The 17,316-nt window shown below is 49.8% G+C and overlaps 2 protein-coding genes across 6 annotated transcripts in view; one reads left to right on the top strand and one right to left on the bottom strand.

The window, feature by feature from the left end:
• The window catches only part of GDPD4 (glycerophosphodiester phosphodiesterase domain containing 4), a 47,197-nt gene extending 31,716 nt beyond the window's left edge, over positions 1-15,481 (top strand). For 2 of the 3 annotated variants that reach the window (XM_053385443.1, XM_053385441.1), the window contains 5 exons: positions 3,679-3,903; positions 6,611-6,768; positions 8,216-8,363; positions 9,521-9,603; positions 11,786-12,391. In XM_053385443.1, coding sequence (XP_053241418.1) covers positions 3,679-3,903; positions 6,611-6,768; positions 8,216-8,363; positions 9,521-9,603; positions 11,786-11,990 — 819 coding nt within the window. In that variant the 3' untranslated portion in view covers positions 11,991-12,391. Of the gene's footprint in view, positions 1-3,678; positions 3,904-6,610; positions 6,769-8,215; positions 8,364-9,520; positions 9,604-11,785; positions 12,392-14,905 lie in introns of those variants that run through there. The other variant, XM_053385442.1, reaches the window with a different exon arrangement.
• The window catches only part of MYO7A (myosin VIIA), a 187,010-nt gene continuing 185,171 nt past the window's right edge, over positions 15,478-17,316 (bottom strand). For all 3 annotated transcript variants that reach the window (XM_053385423.1, XM_053385422.1, XM_053385424.1), the window contains one exon: positions 15,478-16,613. In XM_053385423.1, coding sequence (XP_053241398.1) covers positions 16,524-16,613 — 90 coding nt within the window. In that variant the 3' untranslated portion in view covers positions 15,478-16,523. The remainder of the gene's footprint in view (positions 16,614-17,316) is intronic.

Genomic DNA, 17,316 nt, shown 5'->3' with positions numbered 1-17,316 from the left:
AGTTTCCATTTTGGGGGCCCTGAAGTTTGAACTGTTACGGGCGTCTCTTCTTAACCAGCAATGAGGTCTGGGTAACCAGTGATTTTACTATTATTATTATTATTATTATTATTATTATTATTATTATTATTATTACAGTGGACACTTGGGTTACGAACGTGATCCATGCGGGAAGCGCGTTTGCAACCCACAGCGCCGCATCTGCACATACGCGGGTTGCGATTCGGCACTTCTGCACATGCGCAAAGTGCGATTTAGCGCTTCTGCACATGCGCAAGTGCCGAAACCCAGAAGTAACCCGTTCCGGTACTTCCGGTGCGCAACCTGAAATCGCGCAACCCAAAGCATCTGTAACCTTAGGTATGACTGTATTATTATTTACCCTACTCATCTGACTGGGTTACCAGTTCATCACAGAATCATTACGTGAAGGTGTAAACTTACAGCACAGCCTGCAAAGCCATACTGATGTTACAGACACAGGTCGGACACCACAGCAGTGAGAAGTCATAGAACCATAGAGCCATAGAATTGTAGAGTTGGAAGGGACCCGAGGGTCATCTAGTCCAACCCCCTGCAATGCAGGAATCTCAGCTAAAGCATCCATGACAGATGGCCATTCAACCTCTGCTTGAAAACCTCCCAGGAAGGAGAGTCCACTAGATCCCAAGGGAGTCCATTCTACTGTCGAACAGCTCTTACCATCAGAAAGCTCTTCCTGGTGTTGAGTCGGAATCTCTTGTAACTTGAAGCAAAAAAAATGAGAGGCACAAATACAAGATGGGTGACACCTGGCTTGAGAGCAGTACATGTGAAAAGGATCTAGGAGTCTTGGTTGACCACAAACTTGACATGAGCCAACAGTGTGACGCGGCAGCTAAAAAAGCCAATGCAATTCTGGGCTGCATCAATAGGAGTATAGCATCTAGATCAAGGGAAGTAATAGTGCCACTGTATTCTGCTCTGGTCAGACCTCACCTGGAGTACTGTGTCCAGTTCTGGGCACCACAGTTCAAGAAGGACACTGACAAACTGGAACGTGTCCAGAGGAGGGCAACCAAAATGGTCAAAGGCCTGGAAACGATGCCTTATGAGGAATGGCTAAGGGAGCTGGGCATGTTTAGCCTGGAGAAGAGGAGGTTAAGGGGTGATATGATAGCCATGTTCAAATATATAAAAGGATGTCATATAGAGGAGGGAGAAAGGTTGTTTTCTGCTGCTCCAGAGAAGCGGACACGGAGCAATGGATCCAAACTACAAGAAAGAAGATTCCACCTAAACATTAGGAAGAACTTCCTGACAGTAAGAGCTGTTCGACAGTGGAATTTGCTGCCAAGGAGTGTGGTGGAGTCTCCTTCTTTGGAGGTCTTTAAGCAGAGGCTTGACAACCATATGTCAGGAGTGCTCTGATGGTGTTTCCTGCTTGGCAGGGGGTTGGACTCGATGGCCCTTGTGGTCTCTTCCAACTCTATGATTCTATGATTCTATGAAGCCATTGGTTCGAGTCCTACCCTTCTTTGTTGTTCCATGACAGAGTACCACAATTACATATTTTTAAAATTAACTACTACATCTTAGATTTTGATTAAAATGGCTGCACTCAATTGCCTCATACGTCAAAGTCACTGGTGTGAATAAAAATTTCCTATGCCTCATGGTTTTTGAGTCGTGCGACACAAATTGAGTCTACTAGACACAAAAAACAGGGACGCGGGTGGCGCTGTGGGTTAAACCACTGTGCCTCTTGGGCTTGCCGATCGAAAGGTCGCGGTTTGAATCCCCAAGACGGGGTGAGCTCCCGTTGCTCGGTCCCTGCTCCTGCCAACCTAGCAGTTCGAAAGCACGTCAAAGTGCAAGTAGATAAATAGGTACTGCTCCGGCGGGAAGGTAAACGGCGTTTCCGTGCGCTGCTCTGGTTTGCCAGAAGCGGCTTAGTCATGCTGGCCACATGACCCGGAAGCTGTACGCCGGCTCCCTTGGCCTTTAAAGCGAGATGAGTGCCGCAACCCCAGAGTCATTCGTGACTGGACTTAATCGGCTGGGGTCCCTTTACCTTTAGACACACAAAAAATAAAGAAATGTGGATTTAGGACACTTCTGGGGCCCCTCTGTGATTGGGGCCCCTGAAGCCAAAGTTTCGTAGTTGATCTGCCCATGACAGTTTCATTAGTGTTAGATGGGCAGCGGCAGTGGCAGCAAAGCAGGACAGTTGCTGGGGAGCTGATCTGCCCTGCTTTTCTGTACCTATTCACCTAGGCTGTCCCTTTGCTCATGGAGACCACCTTCCCTCCTGCTCGCTCACTTGCCAGGGCTGCCTGCCCACCTTCCTCTGATCCTCAGCTGCCAAAGCTGCTAGAAGTTTGAAGACTCTCTCAAGGCAAATCTAAAAAAATGTAGTATAAACACTGACAACTGGGAAACACTGGCCTGTGAGCGCTCCACTTGGAGAACAGCCTTTACCGAAGGTGTCATGAGCTTTGAAGACACTCGAACTCAGGACGCAAGGGAGATACGTGCTAAGAGGAAGGCAGGCTTGGCAAATCCACACCGTGATCAACTCCCACCCGGGAACCAATGTCCCCACTGTGGAAGGACGTGTGGATCCAGAACTGGCCTCCACAGTCACTTATGGACTCATTGCTAAAACTGTGTTTATGGAAGACAAACTTACTCGGCTACGAGTGATCACCAAAGAGAAGAGTTACTCGGACGTTTTGGCTCTCAAACGATCGAAAACCGGAAGTGAGTGTTCCGGTTTGCAAACCTTCTTTGGAACCCGAACGTCCGACGGGACTTCCACGGCTTCCGATTGGCTGCAGGAGCTTCCTGCAGCCAGTCAGAACTGTACTTTGGTTTGGAAGTTGAACGGGCTTCTGGAACAGATTCCTTTTGACTTCCAAAGTACGACTGTATAGTGTGAACAGGCTACTATTCAGTCACGTTGATGCCACACATTTAAAGAACATTTATACCACCCCTCATTGATGCTGAGGTCCTCCTCTGAGGGCCTTCTGGTGGTTCCCTCACTGCAAAAAGCAAAGTTACAGGGAACCAGGCAGAGGGCCTTCTCGGTAGTGGCACCCTCCCATTAGATGCCAAGGAGATAAACAACTTTTAGAAGACAACCCTATATCGGAAAGTTTTTAATGTTTGATGTTTTACTATGTTTTATATATGCTGTAAGATGCCCAAGGGACGCTGTAAGATGCAAAAGACGTCGAAGGGACGCGGGTGGCGCTGTGGGTAAAACCTCAGTGCCTAGGACTTGCCGATCTCATGGTCGGCGGTTTGAATCCCCAAGACGGGAAGGTAACGGCGTTTCTGTGCGCTGCGCTGGTGCTGGCTCGCCAGAGCAGCTTCGTCACGCTGGCCACGTAACCCGGAAGTGTCTTCGGACAGCGCTGGCTCCCGGCCTCTTAAGCGAGATGAGCGCACAACCCTAGAGTCGGACACGACTGGCCTGTACGGGCAGGGGTACCTTTACCTTTAAGATGCCCAGAGCGGCTGGGGAAACCCAGCCAGATTGGCAGGGTATTCTTATTCTTATCCTTAATAAATAAAATGCTCATGGCTCCCCTCACGAAAGAATTCTGGGAACTGTAGTTTCCCTCTCACAGAGCTACAATTCCCAGCACCTTCAACAAGCTACAGCTCCTTTCCCCCCTAATTCCTTTGCAGAAGAGGCCGTTCTTCGGAATGCCCCCGCTCTCGCCTGAGGATGAAAAACTGGCAAGAAAACAGAGAGTCTACAAGCTCAGCGATCTCTTGAAACTCGCTTATCAGGAGGACAAACTGGTCCTCTTTGATCTTCAGTACCCTCCAGCGCATCACCCTTACAGGGACACCTGGATTGACAGAACTGTGGAGGTCCTCAAAAACGAAATGGGGAACAAATCTCACTTGGTACGAGACGTCCCCTCCTCCGAAACCCTGCCCCTCTTTATTCAACTTGAATTCCCCCCCCCCAGTATGTTGTGCGGGGGCCAGATCCTGACCCACCAGGTATCAAATCACTGATGGGGATTAAAAAAAACACCACATACAGGAAGCTTGCCTATATTAAGTCAGGCCATTGGTCCATCTAGCTCAGTATTGTCCACACTGATTGGCCGCAGGTTTCTATGCCTGCATTCTGATCTGAACATGTCCCCCAGATGCGGTCTGGGGAGGTTTTCCTCAAATTTATGGAGCAAATGCTCCCCCTTCCTTACCTGCCCCCCGATTGGTGCAGTAGAAGAGTGCTCAGATAGCTGGCTTGGTTAGCTAGATCTCCATCAGAGACTTTGCTGCGATCCGTACCTCCTGAGATAAGGGGGGTGGTTTCTGGGCATTAGGGATGAAAGGAAAATTACCGTATTTTTTGCTCTATAAGACTCCCTTTTTCCCTCCTAAAAAGTAAGGGGAAATGTGTGTGCGTCTTATGGAGCGAATTCAGGCTGCGCAGCTATCCCAGAAGCCAGAACAGCAAGAGGGGTCGCTGCTTTCCCTGCGCAGCGATCCCTCTTGCTGTTCTGGCTTCTGAGATTCAGAATATTTTTTTTCTTGTTTTCCTCCTCCAAAAACTGGGTGCATCTTGTGGTTTGGTGCGTCTTATAGAGTGAAAAATACAGTAAATTCATTTGCACACTCCAAAACAACGTGCAAACCCAAACGGGTTCACCCTTTGAAATTTGCGCTTCTCCGAATTTGACGATGTTGTTCTCCAGCTAGGTAGCAGGAACAGAAACACGCAGACGTTGCTTTGCAAAAGCAGCTTGTTTTCTCAGAGGCCCACCTCTGAGAAGCCCAGAAGCAGGCCCTGGGTGCAGTAACTCTCCCCGCCAGGCCACTTGTGATTCCCAGCAACATCCATTTAGAGGCACATTGCCTCTGCCAACAGAGGCAGTTCTCCTCTGTTAATTTTGTCCTTGTTCATTTAGAAAGTAAATGGTTTTCTTTGTTGTTGTAAGCCTGATTGAATATGCTTTATAACAAGCCCGGCTGAAAACATTCAAAATAAAACAACAAAAACCTGTGGCAACTGCAACAAAATATTGCAGCGTGAAGTGCTCACTGTTCCGGCCAGCCAAACCCTTTGGTAGGATATGTTGGGATTTGTCCAGGGAGACGGGGGCATTTGGCAGGCCCCCAGCTGGCTCCAGCCCTCCTGCCGGCAGCCGGGGGAACTCCAGTTCTCAGAACAGCGTCAAAAACTGAGACTCAAGCCTCAGAGACCTTTAGAGACTGAGCACGCAAGCCAGCAGAGATAAGAACTCTTTGCAATGGAAGTAGCCAATAGAGGCATATGTAAGCATATTTACAAGTGTTTATTCAGCATCAGGGCAAAAGAAAAACATGTCTGCTTCCATTTGTGTCCAAGTAAACAGCATAGGCATGGGACGTGGGTGGCGCTGTGGGTTAAACCACAGAGCCTAGGACTTGCTGATCAGAAGGTCGGCGGTTCGAATCCCCACGACGGGGTGAGCTCCTGTTGCTCGGTCCCTGCTCCTGCCCGCCTAGCAGTTCGAAAGCATGTCAAAGTGCAAGTAGATAAATAGGTACCGCTCCGGCAGGAAGGCAAACGGCGTTTCCGTGCGCTGCTCTGGTTTGCCAGAAGTGGCTTAGTCATGCTGGCCACATGACCCGGAAACTGTACGCCAGCTCCCTCGGCCAATAAAGCGAGATGAGCGCTGCAACCCAAGTCGGTCACGACTGGATCTAATGGTCAGGGGTCCCTTTACCTTTAAACAGCATAGGCAAAAGCTATATGCAACGGAAGTTCCCAGCAGACTGTGCTGGAAGTAAACAGACATGTGACATACAACTCCACATGCCTGTTCTAATGTGGAATGGAACTACTGTATTTTTCGCTCTATAGGACACACTTTTCCCCCTCCAAAAATTAAGGGGAAATGTGTGTGCGTCCTATGGAGCGAATGCAGGCTCCTTGGCTTCAGCGATAGCAACGCGAAGCCTCCAAAGCTCAGAGGGACCTCTCCCTCCGCGCTCCAGAGGCTACGCGCTGCTTTCGCTGAAGCCTGGAGAGTGAGAGGGGTCAGTGCGCACCAACCCCTCTCGCTCTCCAGGCTTCAGGGATAGCCGCCTGAAGCCTTTGGAGCTCAGCGGGAACTCGCGCTGTGCTCCAGAGGCTTCGGGTTCCTTTTGCTGAAGCCAGGAGAGCAAGACTCTCCTGGTTCAGCAGAGAGGGAGAGCTGCGCAGCGCCCCTTCAGCCAAGCGGGAGGAGAAATGGAAGGGGCTCCGTTTCTCCTGCCGCTTTGCTGAAGGGGCGCTGAGCAGAGAGGGGGATAATTTTTTCCCCTTGTTCTCCCCCTTTAAAACAAGGTGCATCCTATGGTCGGGTGCGTCCTATAGAGCGAAAAATACGGTATATCCTAACAGGATACTCCATTCGATTTCCCTTCCTAATCTGTTTTCCATTCCTCCCTCTCCATCCCTCCTCATTCCACATTGGGCTACCATATTTCTGCAAACATTGCCCCCTCCCCGCTGGTTCTGACCTCCTTCTTCTTGTGTGTTGAGGGCGCCGCCGTGGCTCTAGACGCACCTGGCTTTGCATCTGTACCTGGAGGATGGAAGGAATAATTTCTGTTCATCTTCTGCCAATCGCAGGTCCTATGGCTGGAACCAAAGTATAGATCCATTGTCCAGAGCTTAGCTCCTGAATTCCAGCAGACCTCGGGCGTGGCTTACCCAGTCGAGGTCCTCCAGATGTCTCGCATTTCCAGGCTCAACTTGGACTACAGAGATTTGCGCTGGGTAGACATTCGGTAGGTTGACTCCGCCACCCACCTTCAGAGAACATATTGGAAAACCGAGTCTTGATTTCCGCAGTGAATGTTTCGGGCAAATTTCAGCGAGACGTTTATGAACCGGCAGATCAGTGGTTCCCAAAGGGGGGCCGGTACTGCCCCCCGGGAGGTGGTGGGATTGCCTAGTGGGGGTGCTAAGGGGCAAGGGGGCAGCAGGAGGGTGCTGGAAGTGGCGATTTAAGACCCCCGCTGAGTGACTTCAACCCACATATTGGGAAACTGGTATCCCTCCATCAAGTCCACTCATCACATTAAGAGTTTACTGAGTACGGTAGTTTCTAAGTGCCTAAAATGCGGAGGCTGAGTCAAAATACCTCCAGGGCAAATGCCTGTTCTTGAAGCTGAGCTACGGAACTCCTTGCCACAAGGCCGCTGCTGCTGCAGAGAATTTAGCAATACTGAAAGACGGCTTAGGTAGCACTGGGGAATGATGTTGGCCCTTGCCAGCTGATTAATAATAATAATAATAATAATAATAATAATAATAATTTTTTATTTATACCCCGCCCTCCCCAGCCAAGACCGGACTCAGGGTGGCTAACAACCAATAATAAAAACACGTTGATTGAAATACAACTTAAAACACAAGATTAAAATACAACATTAAAACAATTAAAACATTAAAATGCAGCCTTATCACAGGAGGAGAAAGGGGGGGGAGGGAATCAAATTGATTCTAAGCCAAAGGCAAGGCGGAACAACTCTGTCTTACAGGCCCTGCAGAAAGAAATCAGATCCTGCAGTGCCCTGGTCTCATGAGACAGAGCGTTCCACCAGGCCGGGGCCAGTGTTGAGAAGACCCTGGCTCTGGTTGAGGCTAATCTGACTTCCTTAGGGCCCAGGACCACTAGGGTGTTGCTATTTATGGACCTTGAGGTCCTCCGTGGGGCATACCGGGAGAGGCGGTCCCGTGGGTATGAGGGTCCTAGGCCATGAAGGGCTTTAAAGGTCAAAACCAGCACCTTGAACCTGACCCTGTACTCGACCAGGAGCCAGTGCAGCTTGAAAAGCACTGGGTGAATATGCTCCCATGGCAGGGACTCCGTGAGGAGCCGCGCTGCAGCATTCTGCACCCGCTGGAGTTTCTGGGACAGCTTCAAGGGCAGCCCCACGTAGAGCGAATTACAGTAGTCAAGCCTGGAGGTGACCGTCGCATGGATCACTGTGGCCAAGTCGGGGCAGGAAAAGTTAAGGAACCAACTGCTTGATGCGCCAAAGGTGGAAAAATGTCGCCTTGGCTGTTGCTGTAACCTGCAACAATTATGCCCAACTTGGCCTCTGCCCACCACTGGCTTTGCCCTGGCGTCACCATTTTGTGACTGGCGGGCTCCGTAATTTGCAGCCACTGAAAGCAGGGCCTCAAGAACCCCCTGGTCTAAGAGGAACCCCTGTGCTCACTTGACAGGGAATACGCGAAAGCCAACATCTCAACCAACCTCTGGGTGGTCAGCGAGCCATGGCTGTTCTCCTTGGCGTGGTGTTCTGGGGCCGATTCCGTCACCACCAATGCTGTCCACACCCTGGGTAACCTCCAGCGGCCTCTGTTCCTCTTGGTAAGTGGAGACAGCATCTCCCAGTCAGTGAAAGGGAACCACGACTGCTTGTCGTGGTTGATAGCCACTGAGACCAGCACGCCACAAAATTTGGACTACCCTTGCAGTGGTACCTTGGTATTCAAACGCCTTGATTCTCAAACACCAAAAACCCAGAAATAAGTGTTCCGGTTTTTGAACATTTGTCGGAAGCTGAACATCCGATGCAGCTGTTGGCTTTTGTTTCAGGGCCGGCTGCACCAATCAGAAGCTGCGCCTTGGTTTTTGAACATTTTAGAAGTCAAACGGACTTCTGGAACAGATTAAGTTTGCACTTTTGTTTTTGCTACTTATTTTGCGTTTTTGTTCTTGAGGCTTTTCCGGTTCATTTGTTTTTGTGACTGTGTGGAACCCAGTTCAGCTACTGATTGATTGATTGATTGATTGTGTAACTGCGGAAATGGATATGTTTTTGTGACTGTGTGGAACCCAGTTCAGCTACTGATTGATTGATTGATTGATTGTGTAACTGCGGAAATGGATAAAAGCCCCCATCCAAACAATGACTATCATCAGTGCAGGTAAGAAAAAAAATTAACTGTATTTTTTTATCATCTACAATACTGTCTTATTTATTTTATAGTACAGAACATTGATTATTGCTTTCATCAATGGTCTCATTAGGTAGTAAAATTCATGTTAAGTCGCTGTTTCAGGGGTTGTTTTTCAAAGTCTGGAACAGATTAATTCGTTTGGCATTGCTTTCTATGGGAAAGCGCGTCTTGGTTTTGGAATGGACTTCCGGAACGGATTAAGTTTGAGAACCAAGGTACCACTGTACTTAAAAAACGTGTTCACTTATGGCAGACTATCATTTATAAGAGAGTTGGTTTGAGTGAGGGTTCACTGCCCATCTCCAGAACTTCCAGGCGCCCTTATTTTCCAGGGACAGGCCCGGATTTCTGATTTGATCCCGGAATGCCCCACTTTTCCTTAGGACACCCCCATTTTCACCGGAGAAATGTTGGAGGGTACGGATAGGACGTCCCTATTTCCATCGAACTGTTGCCCTGTCAAATGGCCCAGGTCTTTCTTTCTCATCGTTCTTTGCAGAGTCCCCCCCCCCCGGCAGTTTCGCCTTGAGGAGTGACTCCAGTTTGTCCCCTGTTCTGTTACAGACACCCGGCGAGTACCGGAGTATGTGGATAGCGACAGACGTCTTGGCGGTCCTCTTCATCCTTCTCATATTCGCTTTTCACTGGTAAATACTTTCCCCCTCCCCGTGCACCCCCAGGGTGACAACAAGAGCAAGTCCTTCTCAAGGCCTCCAACCTTAGCTGGACCTTCTAGAGCAGCGGTTCCCAACCTGTGGGTCCTCGGATGTTGTTGGACTACAAAGCCATTTCCGACCTGGGAGGAGAGGGGGTTGCGGGCTAATCCCTCCCACACGCGCGCGGGGGCCGGCCTTTGCCCCCGCGTGAACAGGGAATCCCCGGGCGTGTCTCCGACCCGGCCCGCCAATCAGTGGGTCGGGGAGGTGGGGCATAGCCTATTTAAGCCCAGGCACGCCCGGGGACCGCCCTCTTTTCCCCTTGCCAGCTGTGAGGTTTTCCCATCCCGCCCACCCTGAGGTTAGGCTCCCTGAGGCTAGGCTAGCGATGACCTTGCTATGGACTTCGGTTGGTTGCCGCAAGGGGCCTGGTAGGAATTTTTCCAACTTGGCGCATTTCGAGCCTTTTGGTTTTTTCGCCTACCTCGTAGCAAATGTCACAACTTCCACGGTATTGGCGGTTAGGCATTGGCAGGGGTTAATTGTTATGCAAATGAATGGGGGGGAAGGAAGCGCCATCACCTTCCCCCCAATGAAAGGGGTAGTCCGGTAGAGGACTCCGGGGGGCGTGGCCTTGTCCGAAACCTAGGGAGGTAAGGGCCTCCGGCACGCCCCCGAGCGGTGACACCCGTGGGATCCTAGTTGGGTACTTCAACAGGACTCCCGCGGCTTGTGGACAACCCTTCCCGGTTCCCATGCCGGGTAGTCGATAGGAGCCAATGCCTAAAGCCAATACCTTTCAATTCTGTAATCAATAAAATTGTGGCCTTTTATGCCCATTAACCTTAAATAATGTGTCCAGTGTCTTCATTTCACATGGGGGAGGGGACTTGCCACACATCTTCCCTGACCACTGGTCATGCTGGCTAGGAATGATGGGAGTTGTAGTCCAACAACATCTGGGGACCCACAGATTGAGAACTGCTGCTCTTGAGGTTGGATGCCCATCAGTCCCAGATGCTATAGTTGAGATTCCTGCATCGCCGGGGGTTGGACTAGATGACCCTCAGAGGTCCCTTCCAACTCTACAATTCCATGATTCCGCAATTCCTCCCGAGACATCTTTTGCACGCATCCAGCCAGGTCCTGTGTCATCAATGGGTTGGGGCTAGGGTTTCAACTCACTTCTGGGTCTGGTGGCATCCCAGTAGCCCCCCCCCAGGTTGCTATGGGGTTTGGAGAGGGGCAAGTTCTGCAGTCTCCTGGCTGGCACAGTGCTGTCTTAAGAATATGCAGCGCTGGGGTGCAAAGATCTGGCCGGCGCCCCCCCCCCCCAGTTTGCCCAGTCCCAGGCACACAGGATGGCAGAGCCGGCCAGCGGCTTCAGCGTCTCGCTGGCTCGGTCGCCCCCAAACTCGCGACACAGAGCTGTCTAGTTCTACTGGTCCACAATAGAAAGTGTCCTTTCCTACTGCATCACGGTGTGGTACGCTGGTTTGACATCAACTGATCGGAAGTGCCTACAGAGGGTGGTGAATACAGCACAAGATATTATGGGCTGTCCCGTGAATTCGCTGGATGAAATAGCGGAAGAACGTTGCCTCAGGAGAGTGAGGAAAATTCTCAGGGATGATTCACACCCTGGCCAGCACTTTCTTGATCTCCTTTTGGAAGACATCTGAAGGCAGCCCTGTTTAGGGAAGTTTTTAATGTTTGATGTTTTATTGTGTTTTTAAAATTCTGTTGGGAGCCACCCAGAGTGGCTGGGGAAACCCAGCCAGATGGGCAGGGTATAGATATTATATTATTATTATTATTATTATTATTATTATTATTATTATTATTATGCTAGTTGCCAGGGGATTGGACTAGATTACCCTTTGAGACCTTTCCAATTCTACATTTCAGTGATTCCAAGTTTCTCCCAATTGACTCCAACCCTGCTGACATGTGAGCCCCTATGTATGCAATTAAAGGAAATTATTTTTAGAGAGCACAGCTCACATATTCCCCTCCCCCACCAGTAATCCTTACAACGGCCCCATAAAGTACGCCAATATTTGCACACCCACCCACCCATTGCAAACAGAGACCTGGAGGTGAGTGTTGGGGTGTGTGTGTGAGAGAGTTTCATGGATTGTGAATAATAGCATATTCTCTCCCCCCCGCCCAGGTGGAGAGAGGTGGGCCACACCACCTGCGAAGCTCAAAGCAACGGGACCTTTGATAATGGTCCATGCAGCACACTTGAGACAGGTGAGCCTTGCCCTCTCTGGGGTTGTGCCCTCAGCAAACAACCTTCTAGCAGGCAAGAGTATTTGTTCATCCAGCACCAATCTGCCGCAGCTCTTAAGGAGAGCTTCCCCGCCTTCACCTGACACCTGATCCTTTAACTTAGGGGTGCTGACCTTTAAAGCCCTAAACGGCCCCGGTCCAGTATACCTGAAGGAGCGTCTCCACCTCCATCGTTCTGCCTGGACACTGAGGTCCACCTCTGAGGGCCTTTTGGCGGTTCCCTCGCTACGAGAAGCCAAGTTACAGGGAACCAGGCAGAGGACCTTCTTGGTAGTGGCGCCCACCCTGTGGAACGCCCTCCCACCAGATGTCAAAGAGAAAACTAACTACCAAACTTTTAGAAGATATCTGAAGCAGCCCTGTTTAGGGAAGCTTTTAATGTTTAATAGCTTATTGTATTTTAGTGTTTTGTTGGAAGCCGCCCAGAGTGGCTGGGGAAACCCAGCCAGATGGGCGGGGTATAAATAATAAATTATTATTATTATTATTATTAGGCGTTGGCAAGCTTTACTGGCTATGGGCTGGATCACCCCCACAGAGATTGTCCATGGGCCCGACTGGCGTAGCTTGATGCCGGAAATCGCATCTGTGCATGTCTGCAGCGCCGGAAATCGCTTCTGCACATGCCCAGATGCTGAAAATCATGCCTGCGCAGAAGCGATTTTCAGCGTCAGGACATGCGCAGAAGCAATTTCTGGTATCTGCGCATGGACAGACGCCATTTCTGGCATCACTCGGCGAGTCCCCGCGCCGCGTTGTTTTAGCGCAGCGCACAGGGGACTTGCCGAGTGGGCGGCTCCGTTTGCGGGTGGCTCGTGGGCTGGTAAAATGGTCTTCGTGGGCCGCATCCGGCCCATGGGCTGCACGTTGCTGACCCCTGCTTTAACTGAAGAGGGAAGGCCGTTTTGCTCAATGAAGACCTATATGGAACAGGAAGCCCTTGCAGTCTCCTTCCGGCCCAGGAGCATTCCAATGGCCAGCTTGGGGGGACGGAGCCAGACAGGGTCTGCTTTGCCGAGAGGGCAGGAAACTGCAGGTCAAAGGTTCACCACGAGGGGCAGGTGATGCAGCAGATTCTCACACAAACAAGGGAAAATCCAATATATTTCTGTCCTGCTTGGGAGCTTTCCAAAGGGCACTTGACTGTGAATGTGATATACGTTGTTTGAACACACACACACACAAAACACGTAGAAGAAGAAGAGGGGGAGGAGGAGTTTAGATTTGATATCCTGCTTTATCACTACCCTAAGGAGTCTCAAAGCAGCTAACATTCTCCTTTCCCTTCCTCCCCCACAACCAACACTCTGTGAGGTGAGTGGGGCTGAGAGACTTCAGAGAAGTGTGACTAGCCCAAGGTCACCCAGCAGCTGCATGTGGAGGAGCGGAGACGCGAACCCGGTTCACCAGATTACGAGACTACCGCTCTTAACCACTACACCACACTGGCCTGATACCTCTGCTTGTTCCGCTTGCCTACCCCGTCCCCCCCACCTGATTATACTCCCTTTGCTTTGTACTCCCCCTCTCCGCCACAGCTTGCCTCAAGCGCCACCGACTTTTCAAGGAGCAAGGAGACGCTTCACAGAGCTGCTTGCTAAACTGCTGTGCGAAGCAACGGCGCCGACTTGGGCCTCACACTCTGAGTGCCCAGCATGGCCCGCCCACACTGTGATGTCATGATGCACACGCCGTGACATCATGATAGTGGGGGGTGAGCTTCAGTGGCACGGCAACTGCCCCTCCCTCCCGAACGCCATTCTCTCTCTTCCTCCAACTCTGTGCTCTCTCTTCCACTGCACGCTCTTTCCATAGTGTGGTTCCTGCACGCCCGCCCCTGTATTTTGTGGGTGCCCAGCCCCTATATGGGAAACTTTGTGGGTGCTTGGGCACCCAGAGGCCCGGGGAGATGGCGCCTACGGTGTGAAGCCTGCCTCCTGTTAAACTGCAGGCACATTTGATGGAGGGTGCAGGTGAACAGTGGCTTCCTAAAATCGCTTTATGAAGCACCTCCGCACCAACATTGAACGACTCACCTGGGCCTGCCTGCCATTCCTCGTGTTGTACTTGGCGTGGGCACCTATTGTGGTTACACACTACAATATATTACATTTCATATTTATGTGTACAGGAATATATATCTGTATCTGTATCTACACACACACACACACACACACAGAGCTTCTACATGTAATTGCTCAGTTCAAGTTCTGGTCGAAAGTTCATGGACTAAATACAGTGGTACCTCAGGTTAAGTACTTAATTCGTTCTGGAGGTCCATACTTAACCTGAAACTTTTCTTAACCTGAAGCACCACTTTAGCTAATGGGGCCTCTTGCTGTTGCCTCGTCGCTGGGGCATGATTTCTGTTCTCATCCTGAAGCAAAGTTCTTAACCCGAGGTACTATTTCTGGGTTAGCGGAGTCTGTAACCTGAAGTGTATGTAACCTGAAGCGTATGTAACCCGAGGTACCACTGTATCTTGATTGTCCACACTATGAGAACTGTATTTTATACATCCCGAAGACTGGATTTTGTAAATATAATCCCACTGTTTCAGGCTTCTGTGCTTGTGAGCTCCCCTCACCACTTTTCATGCACATAGGATCAGAAGATTGTGCTTCTGGTTTTCAGCAACCCACAGTTCCCCCATGACCTCTGAATTCAGGGACCTGTGATCCATTTAAAGGATGGCTAGTGAGAACAAGCTACAAAATAAACTGCAGCTTCAGATCCTGGCTTTTCTCAAACCATGCTTTAAACTAACCACAGGCTTCTGAACCTTGTTCCACGTCACATGGAACCTTGGTTAGTTTAAACTTGAAAGCAACCATTCTCCTCCTCTGGCATACGAGAGCAGTGGGGAGGAAGATGTGTGCAAACCTTGAGATTCACCATGGTACAAAACCAACCAGGTTTTCCTAATATTTATGAACTGGTCTACAGGCTATTCCCTGCATATAGTGGTGAGATATATTTCATCCTTATATTTTTTCAGAACTCGACAGGATGCCGATTGTGGCTTGAAGGTCTCGCATGCCAGCTGTTTAGTGAAGAGAATCCTCTAGACAGAAGATTCTTTCTCATCCAAGAGCTTTGCTCTCTAGGATGAGGGCACTCACGGCACGGCGACTGGAATTGTCGGGAGAGAATGCCCGGCAGTGCTTGGATTTGCACAGCTGACGTTACGCCGCAGACCAGCAATTCCCCAAGCTTTCTCCCTTTCTTCCCTGACTTCTTCTTAGGAGATGCAGAATCAAGCTCAAGTAGATTGTATCTTGTCCTCATGCACAAGGCACTGGACCATTCTTTGGAGTGGAAAATAGGCACCCTCCTTTCCCCTTTTTGGTTGGGTGTTTCTAGTGAAAATCCAGGGCCTTTCTTTGCCTGTGTGGGTTCCTGCTGCAAGGTGCCACAAAAGTAGGGCTGCGCTGGCTCAGTGGAGAGGGGTCTGCAGCCAGTCTTTCCCCCATAATGCCCCCTGCTGCAAACCTAATCATTACTTTAACTTTTTTCTATATATAAGAAAGATGAGTTTCTTAAGAAATAAAGGAAGTGAATTCCACACAATGAATCCCGTTCTGTTTACTTCTAAAGTTTGGTGTACCTTGATATGCTGGGTAGCTCTGGAACCGCCAGAATTTACAGGGTCCTGCTTTCAGCGCTTACTCTTCTCCTTTGACCCAAGACTGGAAAATTCCGGGCACAACGTGAAAAATGCCTTTGCCAAACAACCCACCACACCAAATATTCCTGATCAGGTCTTTCCACTGAATTTCCTCATTTAGGAGGAAGTTCTGTTCAAAGCCCCCTCCAAAGATAGTCTCTACAATCTTACCAACTGAGAAAAGCCACCCGACCCCACTATGTTAAATAAATAAAGGGAATACGAAACAAACAACCATCAAAACCAAACCTCCTTAAATAAGTCCAGCTATTGCACATTTAAGCATTTCACACACCCCACACCCCCGCAGTGTACATTACATCTCAAATCAATCTATGCTTTTGCCCTTCAGGTTATTATTATTTTTGTTTCCTTTTGTGAAATGTGCTTCCTCTCCCCGGCCTTTTACATTTCATTTTGAAAACAAGCAAACAAAAAACCTATTTCGCTTCTCATCTTCCGAAAAGAAAGAAAGAGAAAGAATGAAAGCCCCGAATCCACTAGATTTTTTATGAGATCATTCCGTTTCTGGCACGGGTCCATCTCGTCGGCGGTAATGTGTTTCAAAGGCTTTAAAACAAGCAGCATGGAGCTCCCCCCCCCCCACGGTCCTTGGCGAGTCCTGCCATTTTGGTTCCAATTTTTTCAAAAAACCACGCCAGAGTTTTGCTGTAGCCTCAGGGTGACGGAAGATGCGTTGAGGCTTCAATCCAGGAGCGGGGAGAGGAAAGGGGAGGCGACGTAAAGGCTGTTCTCACAGATAGTCATCCTCACTGGAAGGGGACGTCAGCCCACAGTCCTCAGAATCGGAGTCTGACATGCTTTCAGAAGGAGTCCGGCTCATCTTCCACACGTGGGTGGAGAAGGTCTTTCCCCAGCTGCAGGGGTACCCCACAGTCCTCAGCTGACAGAGTAACTCCAGGCCAAGAGGCCCGCGGCTCCTCTCACTTCACTTGCTGCCTTTTGTACTCCTCTGTTTGCTCATCGCCGTCAACATCTGGCTGATGTAAGACGTCAGGAGATCGTCCATCTTGTAGCCCTGAGGGAAGAGACGAGAGGGACAAGGTTGGCACACCCTGATAGTGTTAGAATTCCTGCTCCGTGACTGCAGTCATGGGATTGTTGTCTTTCACATGACGTGGTATTGTAGCCTTATGAGGCTTTGCCCTCAGGTGGGAAAAATATTGCGCCCGGGAAAGGGAAGTGGGAGTCAACAGACACTCAAGGAATAGTTTCGGAGAGAAGGCTTTTATTTCTACCATCCATGAACTGGTAGAAGGAGCAAGTGTGATAAGTCACAAAAAGCATGCACAAAATTCACAGTCATGTGCACAAGCTTATATACCCCTTTCCAGTTCCCTCCTCCTTTCTCCTCCCTCAGGAGTCCTCTGAGCATGAACAGAAAGCTGTCTTGGGACTATTGGGACTCTTGGCACCCTTCCCATAAAAGGGGTTTCAGAGTGTTCAGATATGTTTCCATCTCTTGTTCTGGCATGGTTCCCGGACAGAAAGCAAGTTGCAATGTGGTTCTTTAGCAAGGCCAGAAGGCATGAGAAAGGCCTGAGAAAGAATGGACTGTTCTCTACCTTTGTTACAGCAGAGCGGAATGTTTCTGATGCTTAGCTGCTGAGAAAATGATTTTGAAAAGCTTTGAGAACCTTTCAGCCTGCTTTGGTGGGGGGTGACTTCGGGCCCAGGTGAGGTCACCTGTCCTCACCTTCCATCAGTATGTTTTGACTCCA

The sequence above is a fragment of the Podarcis raffonei genome, chromosome 4, assembly GCF_027172205.1.
Source record: "Podarcis raffonei isolate rPodRaf1 chromosome 4, rPodRaf1.pri, whole genome shotgun sequence".
Lineage (NCBI taxonomy): Eukaryota > Metazoa > Chordata > Lepidosauria > Squamata > Lacertidae > Podarcis > Podarcis raffonei.
Note: the sequence above shows the minus strand (reverse complement) of the source record. Positions and strands in the feature narration are given on the sequence as shown.